Raw genomic sequence first — 19,511 nt, 5'->3', positions numbered from 1 at the left:
TACCCATTATTTCTCCCAACTTTTAATTTCTGCTTTCTAAAGGATCATTGCCCGCGGTAATTGCAAAGGACCTGTCCTTGTATGTGTCACCAGCCTCAAAGACAAAAAAAAATCTAATTTTCCTTTTATGCTTTCTCTATTTTCCTACCCCCCTCCCCACCTTTTTTTTTTCCTGGCAGCTAATTCAAACTGAGTAGCGACTGGAGCGTCCAAAACAAGAATGAAATTGATATGATCAAAGAACACACAGCTATACACGAAAGGGAAGGAAATTAGGTAGGGGGTGGGAAAATATGTTGTATAATTCACTGACAATTTTGTTCCTGTGTCTTAATTTTCTACAATTAAAACCGTTTATAATAAGAGAGTATTTTTCGAAAGTGGAACTTAGGTCTGGTTATATCACCAGTCCTTGCATGGAAAGAAAAATACCCTTTTTCCCAGCTACTCAGGATTTATCTATCGTCGTGTTTTGTCTTGTGCCGTTTAAACGTATTAATTTTCTTCTGGCACTTTCCTGGCACTTACATTTGAGATTTAATTTTAATTAATTAGCTAAGGAGGAGAAAGAAGCGTGTGAGGGTGTGTGCGTCCGTAGACACAAGCTTCGCTCCAACTGCTAAACCTCCGTCCATAATTTTCTCCTTTTGTTCTAATTTAATAAACCCAGCAGGGAAGGGAAACAGGTGCTGGGGGCTGACACCTCTGAGCCCACACACGCACACACGCACACACACACACACACACACACACACAATCCCCTTTTGATCATCTAACTCCACTATTAGGGATGGAAGACCTTAAGTTCCCATTTTCCGTGTATAATATCTTCTTTATATTGATCCCGCAATTATTTAAAAGAAAGCGTCATCTCCTCCCACTTCTCCAAATAAGGCTATTTAGATGCTTTCCAGATGAGTGGAGGTGTGCTGAAACAGAGCTGACAGCCAAGTATATCACAGCCAACACCATCCTTCATTCGCTCTCTCCCTCTCTGCCCCCCTCCCCCCGGCACACACTTTCAACGTGTCTCTCTTCCAGTGATGAAGATTACAGACTATTATGTGCAAGGGATTAATTTGTAGCCAATTACAATCCAGTGCTAAATATGAACGCATAAATAAGATACAGCCTTGCCTCCGTGTGTGTGAGCGAGAGAGAAGGGAGGGGGGGCAGGAGCGCCTGGGCAGCCTGGCGAGGATGATGAGAAGGAAGAAGGAGCAGCTGAGTGGAGGCTCCGAGCCGAGCATCACTTTGTGAGTCCCTGCCTCCCCCGGAGGCTCCCGGCGGCTGGACCCAGCGCAGCCCCGGGGAGCTGAAGGCAGCGACTCGTCCTGAGCCGGAGCGGAGCCGGGGAGGAGTTTCCAGATCAACTTCGCCGGAGGAAGGAGGGGGAGAGCAAGAGGGGAGGGCAGGGGGGAGAAGTTGCAACCGAGAGGGGCTCTGGAAAGAGTCATGAATGTGAGCAGAGACAAGGTCGGTGACATCTCCATCCCGGCAGCGGCAGCAGCGGCGGTGACAGCCCCCGCGGCCGCGGCCGGCATCGGCGCGGAGCCCCGCGGCTGCCACGGGGAAGGGATGGACGGCCGCGGGGAGCAGCGGCTCTCGGCCGGCGGCGAGCTGCCGCTCTACTGCCCTGCCAGCCGGGACAGGCAAGGGGACAGCCAGAGCAACACCCCCGGACAAGAGGGGGCAGTGGCCGCGCTGCCCATGGTGCACAGAACCACCTCCTTCTCCGTGCTCGACATCCTGGACCCTAACAAGTTCAACAGCAAGCGGCGGCAGTGCGCGGGCTTGTACAAATCGGCGGGGACCGACTTCACGCTGGGGGCGGAGGATAAGCCCGAGGACTCAGGGACGGAGCTGGCCGAGCAAAAGGCTCTCGCCGAAGATTTCGACGCGTGTAAGAAGTCCGCAGAGCTGATCAGTAAGTAGGTCTGGGGGCTCGGAGCCGCTCCGAGCCGGGGGCTGCCCCGAGTTCCCAACAGGGTCTCGCATGCTCTGACATCGCGTCCTTCCCCCGCCGGCAGCCTCGGGAGCCGGCACCGGGGAAGGACGAATGCTCCCTGCGCTGCTGCTGCTGGATGGAGAGAGGTGGGATACTGAGCCAGGCGATGCAAGGGGGGAGCCGGGCATCCTCCCGGGAGAGGCCGGAGGGGGCGGCGGGTCCGGCGCTCGGCACCGGCCGGGCTCCGCTCCCCGCGCCGCCGGGCGGGACACCCGGAGCTGTCCGTGCCGTGTCCCCCCGGGAGCGGCAGGATCAACCCCAGGGATGCCGGCCTGGCTGGGCCGGGGAGGAACCCCACCATCATCCTCCTCCTCCTCCTCGCAGGGACAGCCACGCTCCCTGTGAGCTCCGGCTCAGGCAAACTTGGAAGCGGCTCCTCCAGCCGCGGAGGGCCGGAGTCCCGGCCCCGAGGGTGCGAAAACTCTCCCTTGGTACCCCCACCTCCCCTGGGCCCCCCCAGGCGTTGGTGACTTTGTGTCTCCTCTCCCCAGCCCCGGACCCCTCTCCCGTCCTCCCCCCGCCGCTGCCGCCCGTTGCTCTGGGCGACAGATTCAATTTTCTCTCTCCCCTTGGCTTTTTTAGGACAAATCAGACTAATTGTGACAAAATGCTGGTTATCTCTGGAAAAACAATTAAATTCCTTCGATTACATTTAAGGTAAAATGTGCTTAGCAGCGTAAAGAGGCTGGATAATGGGGAAAATCGCCCCAGAGTGGCATGTAGGACTGCTTGGATCGATATCCTATTATCGAATTGTGCATATCTCTTTCAAGCACCTTGCAAACTCTTCCCTAACATCTAAATTATAGGGTCAAAATTCGGATAATTACTCGATTAAAACCTATTACACTTATTAGGGCTCGCTATTGATCGGGAATTGCATTCGACCCAAGCTCTAGATTGCTTTTTCTTTCTGGGTCCGACTATCCCAACTTTCTCACCTCTAAACACCGAGACTCTGGGGATCATGGAGGGTTTCCGGCAAAAGGCTGTTGTTGTGGAAAATATCTATAGTTATTCCGTGTCTAGAGAGGGGAAAGCAGAGGCAGCAAACTTCAGGGGATAAACTCCTCGGTTTAGGAAAAATAGTTTCTCTGTGTCTAGGGAGAGAGAGGACTCGGAGGTTTCCAACCCCGCCATAGCGGGACTTCATCAAGTAAAATTAGGCAGAGAAAGAGGTCTGGAATCTGCTTCAGCCTGAGCCATGACGCATTTTTCATCTGTAAAGCAAAAGCAGGAATGGGGCACTAATAGAATTCAAAAGAGATTTTTAAAAGCAGCGCAGAGCTGGAGTAATTGCTCCTCTAAACTCATCTGACTTCAGTCATATTAAATAGATCTGGGCGATCAGAAAGACTGACGAGGTTAACCTATCGCTAATCTCACACTTTTATCTCCAGACAAGGAGAGAAATGTAACTCCATCTCTTCTCTCAAAATAAATATGTTTGGAGGCATCACGCCGCGGTGCGTTTCGCCCGCTGACAAGTTTCCCAGACACTCCACAGATGGACTCCTTCGGTCACATTGCCTTAATGTTATGGCAGTGGCCAGAAATAGATCTGGGACTGCTCGAAAATCACGAAATTTAATTATTCTCTTTCCCCATCGTATTAAATATTAGTTCAAGTGGTGGCTTAATCTAAGAGAAGTGCTCTGAAAAGTAGCTCTGTCTGGAAAAGTACCAACCCCTCCGAAAAATGCAAAGGATTTCTGGCCAAAGGAGAGTGAAAACAGCGCCCGTCAATTGCCGCTCGTAAGACTATTTTAATGTTTAAAATAACAGTTTAAACTCTCCATTAAATTACCATTTATCCTATTCCCCCCCACCAAAAAAAAAAAAAACAAACAAAAAACCAAAAAAAAAACCAACAAAACAAACAGAAAAACCAACAAGCCTGGCGTCCATCTCCGCCGCCAATTCTATTCGCGGTACATTTTTTTTGTCTTAAAAATTTTAGTTGACCAACGGCTGGGATTCCCTAGACGGAAAATGCAACTTCGAAGCTGCCAGCTGCAGGTCCCCGGTCCGGTCCGTGTGTGGGTGCTGCGGCTGCGCCCAGCCCCCGAGTCTGCCCCGCAGGCGCAGCTTCACGCACTTTCTATAAACCTCTGCTGTAAAAAATTACGCCCCGCAATTTCTAGTAGGTCCTACAGGTTGCAGGACGCTTGTCTGCACTCACCGGGTCGGGCTGGGAAAAAAGCGACCCGGTTCTCTTCTGTTCGGCGTCAATCGCCGTCGTTTTCCATGCTCTGACCTGAACAGAAAGCTGGAAAGGGTTCTTAATGAACCCTGAGTTATTAAGGGATATTTTCGGAGTGACAAGGACAACAATACTCTGCCCTTATTTCTTCTACTCAACCAGCCATATCTGAAATCAGCGCGTTAAACAAAACATTCTTCTAAAACCACCCCTCATTTTATATGCGGGAATTAGGGTGTCCGGCGTGAGGATACGGAGTAAATTTGAGGTGTGTTCAGGTTTGGGGGCGATTAAAAACATCTCAAATGTGGATGGGATAAGGGTGACAGACCAGCGATTCATTTCCTATTTGCGTATCTCGGTTAAGCAAGTTAAAGGAGTCCTTGATTAGAGGTTCCCGGAGCTACAGCCCCGTTGCAGAAGCGAGAGTAGGGAAGTTTAGGAGTGTCTGGAAGCACCGGTGGAAAAGGACGGAACTCACGGGCCTCAGCCCCCGACCTGTCCGCGGGGCCTCCCCCAGCCCCGTCCCGTGGAGGATTCGCCTCTCGCTCCCCCGAAGGAGCCCGGGCCCGGCCAGGATGAGGAGGAGCCGATTCTCCGGAAAACGCGATTTGCTTTCGGGCTTCATAATGACGGAATCGTCAGCAGAAGTCCAATAGCCTTAAATATCGGATAATTACCCTGTTCTCCGATGGAGACCCGTTAATTGGAGCGTAATATAAACCCAAATAAATTAAATGACCGTTAACTAGTTTGTACATTGCACAAAATGAGTTTAATTAAGTTTGTATCTGCTCTGCTAATCAATACAAGTATTTACTCCACTTTAATACTTCCATCTCGGGAAGTGACAAGAGGTCAAACCAGACGCAGGAAGGGTTAAAAATGCCAGAGCAAAACCCAGCAAATCGCCCATCGATTCGGAGATTTCCGTCACTAAAATTGTTAGAGGCTCTTTGACATCCCTGCTGCCCGCTGCCCAGGCACGGCTGGCTCGGCCCGGGCAGGGGCTTCTCCCCGGCCTCTCCTCGCCCCTGCCAGCGCCCCGCTGCCCCTCCGGGCACCCCGGGGATGCTCGCCCTGCTGCCTCCCCAAAGGCCTTTCCAGCCGTCGGGTGTTTGGTGGGCGCGCTGGCGGCCGTGGGAAGGAGGGTACATCCCCTATCCCGGCTGCGTCCCGGCTCTTGCCGGAGGTGGGTGGCTCGGAAGGGGCAGCGCTGGCACAGCTTTCCCGGGCTGGACAGCCCCTTCCCGGCCCCAGAGCTGCAGGTCCGACCCCCATCCCCACCGCTTCTGCCCAGCTCCTCGCCCTGTCCCCCACGCACCCCTGGCTCAGGGCGGCCGCAGCATCCCCGCACCCGAGGGGCCCGGACCGGCCGCATCCCCACGGCGGGCGGAGGGGCCGGCGGGGCCGGGCCGGGCCGGGCGGCCCCGCTGCCCGGGCAGTCCTGTCCCAAGAGCAGCGGGGACACCGGGTGGGGAACCCCCAGGGCGGACGGGTTCTCCCGGGTTCTCCCGGCCGGCCTCGCCTCGGGGGCCGCACCGGCGGGGCTGAGGGCGGGCGGGGCGGGCGCCGGGCCGGGCGGCGAGCCCTAACAGCGGCTGTCGCTTGTCCGCAGAGGACGGGGAGCTCTACAAGACCGAGGAGTGCGACCTGGACTACAGCAGCCGGCCGAGCCGCAGCCCCGACAGCGAGCTGCCGGACGACGAGGAGCTGTGCAGCGAGGAGAGCGGCAGCACCAGCGGCAGCAGCGGCAGCTCCGGCCCCGCGGCGCCCGGAGAGCCCGAGCCGGGCCCGCTGCGAGCCGAGGCGGCCGAGCCGGGGGTGGTCCCGGCCCCGCCGCCCCCTCCGCCGCCCCCGCCGGCGCCGCCCGTCGGGGCGCAGCCCGGCCCGCAGGCCAAGCCCAAGAGGAAGCGGACGGGCTCGGACTCCAAGTCGGGCAAGCCCCGGCGGGCGCGGACAGCCTTCACCTACGAGCAGCTGGTGGCGCTGGAAAACAAGTTCAAATCCACGCGGTACCTGTCGGTCTGCGAGCGCCTCAACCTGGCGCTGTCCCTCAGCCTCACCGAGACGCAGGTGAAGATCTGGTTCCAGAACCGCCGCACCAAGTGGAAGAAGCAGAACCCGGGCGCCGACACCAGCGCGCCCACGGGCGGCGGCGGCGGCGGCGGGGCGGGGGCCGGGCTGGGCGGCGGGGCGCTGCCGGGGGGGCTCAGCCCCCTCAGCCACTCGCCGCCCATGGGCACCCCGCTCTCCATGCACGGCCCCGGCAGCTACGCCGGGCACCCGGCCGGAGGGCTGGTCTGCGCCGCCCAGCTGCCCTTCCTGCCCAGCCCCGCCGTCCTCTCGCCCTTCGTCCTGGGCTCCCAGACTTACGGCGCTCCGGCTTTCTACACCCCGCACCTATAAGCCCGACGCTCCTTCCTCCTTCTCCTCCTCACTCCCGGCTCCTTCCCGCTGTGCCCGCCGCCCCTCCGAGGATCGCCCGGCCGGGCCCTGGGGGTCGCTCACCGCACGAAGCCCCAAACCCCGCGGCCGAGAGGTGAAACCAAGAACCGAGAGCAGCGACACCGGGGGGAAGAGGCAGCCCCGCGTTCCTGCGACCCACCCCGGGGGGTGAAAAGAGCGGCCAGAGGCTCCCGGGACCCCGCGGGAGGCTCCCCCGCCCTCGGGCCTTTCTACGACCCTTTTTGTACGCGATGTGTCCGGACTGCGCTGCTGAGGGAAGGAGGAGGAGTAACCTCCCTCCCCCGTGTACATACAAGTAGATGTAAATCATCGTTACCTGTATTTTTATTTTCACCGTCCCTCGTTGCTATGTGGGTTTAATTCATTTAATAATAATTATTACTATTATTTGCCTTTGTTTTTATTCTAGTCTGGCCACTAGCGAAAGACTTTAAAAGAAAAAAAAAAAACAAAGTTTATGTACCCATTTGACTCTCAGGGTAAAACGGAGAACTATCGGTCCTGTCCCTGGACATTGCAGAAGCAGACGCGCCGCTCCCTTCCCGTGACCTCACGGTGACGAAGGATATTTTTTACAAACGTCACTGTCCATCGACCCCCGAGCGGGGCCGGGGGTCCCGCCCGGGAAGGGGCGGCGAGGGCGGCTCCTGGGGTGCAGGGCTGGTTTTTTACGTTAAACATTTCTGTATATTTCTGGTTGTTACAAAATTAAAAAAAAAAAAAGTTTTAACTTTATAATTAATGTATAAGACGAGGGAGTAAGAGCAAGAGGTGATAAAGAGAGCACTTTGTTTGCTAAACACTTTAAATCAATAAATAAACTGTAAAGAAACGGCGCTTTCCGTGGTGGCGAGTCCCTGGTTTTCGGGTGAATCTTTGAAAGTCAAGTTTCCTCTGGAAAACGCCTGCCTCATGAGACGCACGGACGGATGTCTTGCATCATCCTTTTTCTTTTCGTTTACTCTGAGAGCGTATTTCTAATACGCAAATAAACTTTATTCTTCTTGTACGAGGGAGGGTATTTCCCTTCTTAGTTTCCTTGTTTGCATTTTCTTAATTGGCTTTGCCGATTTGCGCAGTATTACGAACAAAATAAATATCATATATAGAGGGAATCCGACATCTCTGCCTTGTTTCCCCCAGTGGGAAGTCCGATATTTTGGATTTATGTAAATTTAATAAATCGGCTCCTTCATTCAGATTGCACAACTTTAAAAATAAAATAATCTTTTCATCGCCGCTCCTCTGGTTACTTTTAAATTCGTATCAAAGTTGGTCTTTTATAATACTTTTTTTTTACTTTCAAAGAAAAATTCTATAAGCGCTGTGAGCACCCCGAGGTGGCTCCGCCGGCCCAGCAGCCCCAGCCCGCTGCCGCAGGGACGCTGGTGCCCCGTTCCCCTTCTCCCTGCGTGACTCCAGAGCTCACGCTGGGGAAGAGCTTTCATTTTCCACTAATTTTTGGTGTGGGGTTTTTTGTTTTGTTTTGTTTTAGCGGGTAATTCTAAGACACCGGTATTCTCCGGAGGAGTTTTTGGGTAGCAGAGCATCCTCCTCTCGGCACCCGCCTCCGCATCGCTGCCCGGGCGGGTGCCGGGGTGTCCGAGCTTGGCTCCCCGCTCAGCTCCTTTCCCCTGCTCCCTCCCGGTGCCCTCAGCCTGGCTCCCATCTGGGACTGTGCACGGCCGGGCGCTCCGGAGCCTCATCCCACTCCCTCTAGAATGGAATCAAATGTTTCAGCCCTCCCGTGGGAACAAAACCTGCCGCGACCGCCGGCGTTGGAGACGAGCGGGGAGCGCAGCCGGCTGCGCGCTGCGGACCCGCCGGGTCTGTGGCTCCTGCTGCCGATGGGTGCGGGGTCCAGCAGCCTGCGGGAGCCGCGGGGAGGATGCGGGAAGCTCCAGGTGATGCGGGATGCTCCGGGTTCTCACTTCCCCGCGTGCAGAAGGGTACAAGCACCAAGAGTCTCTGACCAGACTCATTTGTATTGGTGAAAATAAGATCTCTTAAGATGAAAAGAGTTCCGAAGTAAATTTCCAGGGAAAAACATGACAAGTAGTAACGCTTGGAGTACTGCTGTGCACAGCTCTTACTGGTAGAAGAAAACCAGCTAAACTGGGAAACAGGCACTGGGGAGATTCTCTCACACTACACCGTTGTGCACCAGGTTTGAATAAGTGCCACGAGCAGCCAAACTGTTAGCTCAGGTGAGGCATGGCACAGCTGAATAAAGATATAATTCAACCCCTGTCTGCACTCCAGGAGCTCCAAGCAGTTCCCTAGCAGTGGGAAATAATTTGGCTCCAGCAGGAACTGCCCAGAGCTTCGGAGTGCACGATTCCTCCACTCCAGGCTGGTTAGCCTCCTGCCAGCGAAACCTGCTCATGTGAGTATTATTACTCACAGCTGCTGGATGAAGGAGTCAGTTAACCTGAGATTCCCAGTCATTAAATGCGATTTAACAAGGCTTCTCACATTTTATGGCAGTGCTGAAAACAGAGCCGCAGGTATCTTTCTCAGCATAGTTTAGGAAGTTATTGATAACCCTTGCTCCAGTGCCTCATCCAGAAGTCTGAGATCATAAAATTCTAGAGCAGAGCTGCACAGCCTCATCTCTAGTGCGTGTCTTCCCCAGCATGCAGCACCTGCAGTGGTGTAGGGCATGTTTTACACTCTGCTCACAGGTTCTGTCTGTGTCCGGTGGGCGTTTGGAGCACCAACACCAAGGAGCCAGGTCAAATAATCTCCCTGGACCAAACTCTGCAGCTGCCTCGTGGTGGATCAGAGTGTGTGGGTGTAAACTTGACAGTGAGAAGCATGATGGTATCGACACAGGGCAGCTGTTGAGGAACATCTCAGGTGTGAGTGCTCAGCCCCTGGTGTGCTAAAGCAAAATGCTCTCACCTGCCTGAACCTCCCCCTCCATCCCCCGTGTTCCTGCCCGCTGACACTCCAGCTCTGCAGGAGAGTCAAACAGGGCTTGATGCAGCATTTGAGGCTGTCCCTTTAGGTAGTCACAGAAATCCCCCAAGTTCCCACAGTGATCCCCCAGAAAGTCCCAAAAGACAATTCCCATGTGGTGCCTGTCTGGTGTCCCTGGTGTTCCTGCACAGGGCTCATTTTCCATGAATCATCAACGAGCCTGGAACAGAACAAGGAGAACATTCTGACTGAGGGGATGAGGGTTATGACACAAGCTGGAGGCGCTTGCTCTGGTCCATTCTGTCAGTCAAACTGTCTTTTTAATTACTTTATTATTCATTCATAAAATTTAAAGTGTTAGGGGATTCAGGACATGGAACACATCCAAGGGGACATTGAGCAAAGCCTTTGCCAGAGGGCAGCGTCTCAGCTCTGACAGGCTGAGCAGCACATTCAAACCCTGATTCAGTGTGTTCAAGTGATGTCTTTGGCAGGTACCAGAGATGATCCAGGGCATCAGCCTATTTTTGGACTAATTCCCATAAAATCAATGTTAAATCCAAGGGTGCAAACCTGTATTAGTAAGAAAAGATGCAGATATTAATTGCATCTTACTATTGTACACTCTGTGAATGAATGAGGTTAAAAAAGGAAACTGCTCTATTTTACTTCATAAACTTCAGCTTATACTGAACAAATTTCAGTTGTTCAGTAAAATGTCTTATAATCAAAACAACAGAAAAACCCACATAAATACAGACAGATACATTCCAAACATTGAAAGAGAAGTGAAAAATATTTCAAAATATTTTGTGTCATGGATTTCACTCAGCAATGATGTTTCACAATGTCATTGCAAACCAGTTCTGTACTATCACCTGAAAAAAAATCCTTGAGCTGTTTCCACTTGAGCAGGGTGCAGTGAGTTACTTTTTTAATTCTTAGAGCTTTTTTGACATGTATTTCAGAGTTCTGTTTCAGACTGAACTCAGTCATGTTACATGTCTTATACTGCACAAGAGAAATGTTAAAAATAAAGCATTGCTGTATAAAGTTAAATCAATTTTCCAAAAATACTCCATGATGTCTGTTTGCAATCTGCTGTATTAACAAATATTTATTAACTCCTGACAAATTAATTCTGCTCAAACAGTTGAACTTAAATACTCAAAGGAAAATTATTTTACAATGTTTGGGCATTTCTGGTCTTCAGGTTCTGTCTCAAAGAGAACCAAGTAAATATGGTTGTTGTAGAGCCTTTCTTAACAGCAAATAAAATAAAGATTTTTTTTTTTTTTTAAATATTGGAAGATTTTCCAGCCCCTGGGAGGTAAATCAAGGCAGAGGGACACTGGGGATGAAGGGGACAGGCAAGTAAAAAAAGAGGTTCATAATCAGTTTGTCACTAAAAGTGGGCTTACATAAATGGTTTACATAAACCACATTCTTCTCTAGCTGGTGGGGTTTTTTACTTCTTTCCCTCTTGCTCACACACTCATGTTCTGTTAACATGCTCACATTAAAGCCATCTCAGGTGGACAGAATGGGGGCTGTCACAGCCAAAAGAACCTTGACAGGAAGAGCTCTTTCTCTTTTCCTGATGCTGTCTGGCAGAGATGTGAATTCATGATACAGAATAAGCTTTAAAACAGGTTATCAAAGCCTTGGAAAGCTACAGCCATGTGCCCACTCAGGAGAAATGCTGTTCATGCTGGAAATCCTATGGATGAGCCTTGTATCAACAGAGAAGCAGCCAGAAACCAGAGCATGGCCAGAACATAAAAGTCTGGACATGAAGGGACAGGCAATATCTGTACATGATTTACTAATTTATTCTTATGATGTGACACAGGTTCAGGTAGCTAAAACTAGCCATGTTCACACAAAGTGATAGACTTTATTTTAGAATACATCTTCTAGATTTTCTTCTCTGCAATGACACAGAAACATTTTACAGTGACAATGAAGGAGAGATGACACCAGAGCAAAGAACTGAAATATTGTCACAGTAACATTTATGTGGGGTGATGGTTTACACTGTAAATATTCACCCCCTTTGGTAAACTGCTGCTTTTTCAAGAGAAGCAAAATAATTATACTAAACTTAATACAAATTAATAAATTACTGCTCTTCTTTATTTGTAATTTTTTTTTCTCTGTAACCACACACATAGATTACAAGAACTCATCCTGCACATACAGGGACTCTTTCCTGACTTTTCACTGTAACATAGGTAGAGTGACAAATTTATTTCCAGATCCTTGGTTCCCAAAGTCTGCAGGAGGGGAGGAGAAGTGCAGGAAGAGAGCATTTGAATGAGCTGCTGGTTGGGCTCCTCCAACTCCTTGTGTTGACCAAGAGTTCATAGCACCAAGCTGCACTCTCTGTGACCTGTTAAATGTTTTGAGAGTTGTGATTAAGGATGCTCTTTGGGACTTCAAGCATCAGCATTATGCCTTGTAGGGGTGATTTGGAGTGAAATACTGTGTTTGCCTTGAGCACGCTCTGCAGCACACCTGATCACACTCACCTCTGCTGCTTCTGCTCCAGCACTGGTGAAAATAAACTCTCCTGCACATGTGGAAGCAGCATTTAATTTCTGCCCTAGTGAAACCATGTGGCAGACTCTCCTGGTGATGCTGTTAGCCTTCAGCTGCCAAAAATACTATTACAAAAATTCAAAGATATCCAAAAGCAATTTCCAAACAAGCAGGATCATATATTATATTTCCATATACCTTTTACAGTGCGTGAGGATAAGAGTGGCTCCATAATGGCATTATAAATACAGCAAATTAATGGTGGATGCAATGCCAACACCTTGTCATTATGCAAATTGGAATGTCGGCAGAAATGGTTATTCAACAATCCCTTTCTAAGCAACCAGAAGTCTAATGCTGCTCATTACATCTAAACTAATTAGCACCACATCTAAAAAAAAAAAATGTAATAAGATTTTTCCTTAACCCCTCAACAGAGAGGATTCCTCATGAGAATGGAAAAACATAGGAACACGTGGCACAGGAGAGCTGGGTTTTTGCTCATGGCACTGGCAGGCAGAAAAGCAAGGGGAAGTCTACCCAGAAAGCCAAATTATGGTATTTCAGTCACAGACATGTAGAGATGGAGGAACAGATTGTGCTGACATAAGCCCAGCTCAGTTTGCCCAGGCTCTGGTGCAGCCTGACACTAGCACAAACACCCCGTGCTCTCCTCCAGGCATGGCACAGCCTGTGCCCCCACCACTCCCCTGAGCTGGCATTTAGGCTCTGGATTCCCCCGACCCAGCTGATAGCAAAGGCTCAGCAAGGACATGAATCCTTTTCTTTCTCCACTCAATCAGCTTTGAAGCAGAAGAGGGAAAGCATCAACTCAGAAACATGAGTAATTAAAGGATCTTTCTCCTTCCTTTCCTTCAGGGGCAGCATCCCACTCCCACACCTGGAAGAATAACTTTTTCCCACAGGCCACAATTTGTCCAGCTGCCAGGCAGCCCTAGCTCTCATCCACATGTACTTTCTAGAGGATGTGCTAAGTTTTGGGATCTTTAACATCTCTCTCAGCTGAAGGGGTGGGGAAGTACTGCTGGCTGGGGAGGGGTCAGACTGGTCTGACCTAGGCTGCTACTTTGAGGTTTTTTTTTCTTTCTTAATTCCTTCAATTTCTATAGGGGATTTTTTAATAGGACCACTACCACATCCAGTAACAGGGATGCTCTGAGGGCTCTGAATGTACCAGCAGGATCTAATTTCTCTCCTTATCCTCTCAGCACCTTTGCAATCCTCCTAGTCCCTATCCCACACCCCAGCAGGTGCTAAAGCTCTGCCCTGATGTGGCACAGCTGCAGCACCTTGGCTCAGGTGAAATGAGAAAAGCTAAGCTGGGAGAGAGGCAGCAGGAGCCTCTTCCTGCACCCTCCAGCTGGTTGCAGGGGAGCTGCATTTCAGTGGGGTCTCCTGCCTGAGCCCCGGTGCTGGGCTGTGCTTGGCTTTGCAGCTGACTCTCACCCTGATCTCTCCTTGCTGCCTTGGCTCCAGACCTGCCTTTTATCTTGGTGGACCTTCAGGTAACTTGTGGCTGACTCTGTTCCTATTGTCAAGGTTGTTTTCTTGTTTGGGGGTGTGTGATGGTGCTCTTGGCAGGAAGGATGTTACCCTGATTTTCACCTTCAGCTCCTCTCACCTCTCCCTGGAGGTGAGACTTCCAGTCTCTGTTTTTTCTTTCTCACTTCCCTCTGTACTCCCAGCACCATCGAGTCTTCCTTGGGCACTGCTTGGAGCAGAACTCGATTGTTTGTAGATGCAAATTCAAGTGTTATTTTCACCCAGGAGCAGAATGCTCTTACCTGCTTGGGGTGTATTTAAATGCAGCTGTCCCAGAGCATCCTAGAACAGACATGGAGAAACTGCTCTGCAGAAGTTACTACAGTAACACCCTTTCCTCTGGCTTTGGTGTCCATGGGGTCCTGAGGGCTGATCTACCTGCTGATAGTATCCATGAGGAAGCTCTCTCCTGAATCCATGAAGTTCAGTGTTTTTCCTGGCAGGTGTCAAAGGAACAAGCATGCAGATCTAGCCCTCCCTTGTCCCAGTCTGAGACTGTAATATGCAGAGACATTTTACTCTCTTTAGTTCCCTACATGAAGCAGTTTTAACTTCATGGTGGTTCAATTCCAGTCCCCACAGGAAGGGTGATGTGAGCTGTCTTCCATCAGCTCTCCTGCTTTTAATTTGCCGGTGGCTTGGGCTGTCCCCTGAGCCAGGACACGGGACTGTCACCTCTGAGGCTGAGAAGGGACCTGGACTCCACCTCCTGAACGTGTGCTCCAGAAGGAGCTGTTGGGTGCACCACGATTGCCATCGCCTATTCAGAGCAGTGACTGCTGAAGGAGTGAGGCATTCCAAAAGGCGTGGCTTGAAATGGCCGATTCTCATCACTGAAGTAACATCCCGACCTCTTGTGGTGCACAACCTACGGAGACCTTCACATCAGCTCTGAGTAAAGCCGTGAATGTGTCTAACAGAACTGGATGAGCCCCACAGGCTGCACCACAGCCAGGCTTTTGTGCAGTGGGAGACACCAGGTGCCTCTGCTGTGACACACCTGAACTGGGCTTGTGCTGGCTGGGCTCCTGAGATCCAACACCTCTTGCTTCTGGCTAGAGGCTCCTTATAACTAGTAACACCCTCATCACCCACTTCCACAACCACTTCAAATGGAACAGGTTTACTTTTTGTTTTCCACAAAACAAAGTTGCTTTCTTTGTTCTTTTTTCCCCAATAATGCCTACTTTGATTAACCGGAGCTTTCCCCCAGTGTGCAAAATTGTTCTGTGTGGCATAATCCATGCAGAACTGCTTACAAACCCCATTTGTATGTTTTGATTGCCAATAAGAAAGAAACTATAAATAAATATTTTAACCATGATTTCTAGTAACTTTTTAATGTTATAGTTTCATAATACAAACTTTCAGCCATACCTAGGTTGATAAAGCCAAGCCTCGAGTGAGTTTAGAGAAAATGGAGTCACAAGACATCATGCAAAAGATGAGATGGGCTCATCACCTTGCCCCAGAAACCTCAGTGATGTGCTGAAGGGTGGCTTTCACTCAGAATCCCTGCTCTCAAGGTCCAGACCAAGCTCATTTATGCCACTAAATGCTTTGTATTTGAGTGCCAGACCATACATGGTCTGGCATGGTACATACTGTGATCTTTTTTTTCCCCTTTCAGGCTTTTACTCCCCAGGTGTAACTGTGCGCTCAGGTAGAATAACCATGGAGAAGTCTGCTTACAGTTCTTGTTTCTCCCACTGACAAAACCCTGGTTGAGAAAGGATGATTCAGATTCACCAGCACAGCTCAGAGTCCCTTCAGCCACACAATATTTAACATGCATTACAACTGTTCACCTTAACAACACTCTAAGGGTCAAATCACCTCAAGGTGTGCAGGTAATCATACACAGCATCCCCAGCAAGCAGAAGTACAATTGCAAAGGTGCTGGAGCGAGTTACAAAGACAAAAGCACACACAGAGATAATGTGAATGATACCTCCATTTATTCTTTTCCCCCAGAAACCGAGGACAGGAAAAGTTCCAGTAGAAATGTCAGAGGGACAGGTGAGCAACATTTGAACCGGTGAGCCCAGGATCTCAAATTTGTAAACTGACACACAAGAAGTGTGATGTATCAAAAAAGCAGATTGATCTATTTAATATTTTTGAACATAAAAAGTTTTCTATTTAGTGAAGGTATACTGATCTTTGGAGAGAGATGCCTTCTTAAACTTCTTCTTCTAGCACAGCTATAGATGAACTTGGAAAAAGGAGAAGCTCCCCCAAACCCTTGGAATTATGTCTGACCAGGTCTAAAGAGAATGCTTAAGTGACAGAATCCAGGACCTGTTTCATGTATACATGCTTGAGTGGCTCTTGTAGAGAAATAATTGGATAAAAAGTGTCAATAATTAACATGGGTTAAGGTAAGGTTTGTCCCACACTGGACCAGGGGAACATAAAAGTGCAACATGGGATGTGCAATCTGCACATTTTCCTATGAAGGGTCAATGGTTCATCTTGGCTCAAGGTGAAAAAATGAAAAAGATGTAGAGGAAAAACACCAGAAGAGCTTTAAAGAAAGTCATCACTGGCTGTCAACCTGTTCCAAAGTCCAGGTACCTCTGTCTGAGCTGGCCATTTCTGAGTCACCTGCCAGGGAACCTTAACTCTGAAAATTCTCCTTCTGCATGGAAGAGGCACTCCAGGAAGACTTTGTTGGTTTTGATTTTTTTTTTATCCAAGCATGCATGCTTTTAATAAAGGAAGGGGGAAAGCACACAGATCATGTGATAGGATCAGGTGTAACTGCCAGATTGCACAACTGGGTCCAGTCAGGAAGTTTTAGCTGATAATTCTAGAACTGATGTGACTGAGTAGCATCCTAAGAATCACAGCATGGTTTGGGTTAGGAGGGACCTTAAAGACCACCTATTTCCAGCCCCTCTAGCAGAGGCAGGGACACCTTCCATCAGACCAGGCTGCTCACAGTGGGACATAACTGACTAACCACACTTTTCTTTTTTTTCCCCCTCAGATTTTTGCCATTTCCATTACCAGTCTTGGTCTTTGTGATATTTATTAAAGGCCCACAATGGGAACTCCATGGGTCAAGTGCATCTACTGTTTGCTGGGGACTTTGTAGTGCTGACATTTCATGGCCCCAGCAAGGGAGGGCTAAGAGTCACTGGACAATATAAACTTCCTATTCTTCTTACAGGGAGAAAACATGTTTTATAAATGAACACCTTCAGCCTGTGCAGGCTCAAGAATCTCTGGAATAGTGGCACAATGACCTCTGTGGTTCTTTGAAAGTTAATCATCAAGTGTCAGTTAAGTTTGGACTGTCTGGGAATCCCAGCATCCAATGATTGCTATCACATTCAGATGTGTGAGGTGGAGTTGTTGGGTTTGTGGGTTTTCTGTTCTCTGTGTGTGTGATTTTGTCCTTATCCACATTTTCACCTGGAATCTTCACCGCCACATTAGCAAGACTAATAGCCAGTAGAAGTGGCTTTACTTTCCAGTGCAGTCAGTAGATATTATGTGAAATTCTGCCTCTTTATTGTTTTATTTTCAGTATTTCAGAAGTATATCAACTTGTATTGAAGAACAAAATATGTCTTCCAAATTACAGAGCTCTTGCAAGATAAATTATCAGAAGTCAGCAGTAATCGCTTTCTATGCAGTACTTGCACAAGTCAGAGAGTATTTGTCAGAACTGTAAATTAGCTTTTGTCTGAGGTGGTCAGAAGCTACACAGAATTGTTAAAATTTTCCCAGTTTTTAGTTCTTAGAGTCTCCTTACACCTCCAACAGGTGAGTAATTAAGCCTGTGCTATAGAGAATCCATTCTACTCTCTAATGAGCACTTTATTGTAGACTTTTGCAGGTCACTTTGAAATTGATTTTCAAACACAACCCTCCTGATTCTCTTGTTTTTTCTTTATCCATAAAGCTGTATGAAATGTTGCAAGAGCACAACTGGTCACTGTTTCATTCTCTCTCCTTAAGCTTTATTGTAGCCAGCAAACAAGTTTGGGAGATTTGTTTAAGTGCCCAGCCAAGAACTACAACCCACAGTGGATCCAGCTGCACATTAACTCTCTGGAGTTAGAAGATTCCAGATGCTCGTGTTTATATCTGGGTCCTCTAGACACACTCTGGGGCTTTAGCCTGATGCAATTTCATCTGTTCCAAGCCAGGCAGTCCACTTGAGTGATTTTCTCAAACTTCTTATTTTCACCTCATAATAGAGCTTTTTTGACTGCAGTTAAACGGGAGCACATTCTGTGTTCACCTAGAGACTTCCACAATGTGCTGTCCAGGAGCAGCTCTGAAAGATACTGGGATAGCATCTTGGGAAGAAGCAGGCCAGGATGATCTTTGGCATTTCAGCTTCTCCATCTACCATCTTGGTGCCACAGCTGCCAGGACTGACTTAGCTCCTGGAATTCAGTTTGCAGAAATCAAACTACTGTGTTTATCATCTGAAGGCATCAGCTGATTTGGATTTTTTTACTGTGCACCAAGGTGTTTGTAGAGGTGCTGCAGCAGCTGCTGTGCTGCTTGGTGTGGCTCACTTTGAACAGTAAGCTGAGAAAATGCTCTGTGGATTGCCATCCCTGGCAGCAATCAAATTGTTTTTCAAGTATCTTTTTCCCTGAAGGCATGAAAGTGGAAAATTAAACACACGTACTGTCAAAGGAAGTATAAATTACATGAGTCTCTTAGGAAGGAAAAGAACCAAGCCCCAAAACCTAAACAGTTTACCCAAATTATGTACAAGTCATAAACCATCTCTATTTCATGCATATTTAAAATAATTATCAACTTTTTAAATGCATCCAATTCCATATCATGATATCTTTTCCAAAATTAATATTCATTATCAAATAAGTTACACTTGGAACCAATTTAAAAATTACACCTGTAAAAATGTGTTTAGCAAAGTATTGTAGTGTAAATACAAATATCTTTGATTATGGGTTTTGTGGTTGCACTCTTGTAATAAAGAAGTGCAGGGGTGATTAAGAATTTAATTCAGTGCATAGTTAAACTGGTTGGCAAACTTCTCATGCTTCCTTTGGTCCACCCGGTTCATGGCTTTCATGACTCGTTTCATGGCCCCTCTGAAAGAGAAACAAAACAATAATAATAGTTCTGTTGAGTCTACTCAATCTCAGAGAATATTTATGAATCTTGGGGAATTTGATTAATCACTACCAGGCTTCTGAGTGTGGCATTGATGAGGCTGAACAAATTTGTCTTGTTAACTAAATTAGCTGCAGCAATATAAATAGTTTAATTCAGCTATGATTTTATTAACAGGAGTAAACAAATTCAAGTCTTTCAATTTAATGGCTGTGTATTCCTCCCAAATCCAGTGAGGGCCTGCCTGTCTCCCTGCAGCTGCTCCAGTGGCTGCCATTGCTTCCTCCCAGTGAAGATGTGCTCAGAGATTTCTCCATGGAGGGGTTGCAATGCTTCTGAGCTGGGTAATTCAGACACCTGCACTTTTCTCCTCTCCACAGACTTTTGAGTGAAGATCATACAGCTAAGATTTTGAGGGTGAGGAAAATGATGAATAGCATGAACCGAGTAGGAGATTGTCATAAAAGGCAGAGAGAGAGTAGGCCCCTACATCCTCCAGCTGGTAAGGCAGAGGAATGGGTTCACAAATCCAAAAGAATAAGAAGCAGCAGAAGCAGTCAGGAAAATGTTCTATGGTGAACATCTGCCCTCTCAGAAACTTAGAGCAGCTGCTGTGCAGCCTCAGGAATTTTGCTCCTCACTGGATTCTGAAGTTCCAATTTTTACTAGTTACTTTACTGGTTTTACTGGTTACTT

The 19,511-nt window shown here is 48.7% G+C and overlaps 3 protein-coding genes across 3 annotated transcripts in view; 2 read left to right on the top strand and 1 right to left on the bottom strand.

The window, feature by feature from the left end:
- Positions 1-1,455: 1,455 nt before the first annotated feature.
- LOC146767513 (NK1 transcription factor-related protein 1-like) lies at positions 1,456-1,943 on the top strand. The gene has a single exon (XM_085578479.1). The coding sequence runs from the start codon at positions 1,456-1,458 to the stop codon at positions 1,933-1,935; it is 480 nt and encodes a 159-aa protein (XP_085434605.1). The 3' UTR covers positions 1,936-1,943.
- Positions 1,944-5,786: 3,843 nt separating this feature from the next.
- Positions 5,787-6,763, top strand: LOC144246112 (NK1 transcription factor-related protein 1; the record flags this gene model as incomplete). The annotated part of the gene is made up of 1 exon (XM_077782570.2): positions 5,787-6,763. A coding segment is annotated over one exon (834 nt), but the record flags the coding sequence as incomplete, so codon positions are not given.
- A 10,440-nt stretch (positions 6,764-17,203) lies between these two features.
- Positions 17,204-19,511, bottom strand: part of UVSSA (UV stimulated scaffold protein A) — a 44,679-nt gene continuing 42,371 nt past the window's right edge. The window contains exon 13 of the mRNA XM_021535681.3: positions 17,204-18,793. Coding sequence (XP_021391356.2) covers positions 18,700-18,793 — 94 coding nt within the window. The 3' untranslated portion in view covers positions 17,204-18,699. The remainder of the gene's footprint in view (positions 18,794-19,511) is intronic.

The sequence above is a fragment of the Lonchura striata genome, chromosome 4 (genome assembly GCF_050655825.1).
Source record: "Lonchura striata isolate lonStrDom1 chromosome 4, ASM5065582v1, whole genome shotgun sequence".
NCBI classification, from domain to species: Eukaryota; Metazoa; Chordata; class Aves; order Passeriformes; family Estrildidae; genus Lonchura; species Lonchura striata.
This window is presented reverse-complemented; position numbering and strand designations above follow the sequence as displayed.

What these genes read in the sequence shown, in the direction of transcription:
- LOC146767513 (XM_085578479.1), top strand. Translation starts at nt 1,456, where the DNA reads ATGAATGTGAGCAGAGACAAGGTCGGTGACATCTCCATCCCGGCAGCG.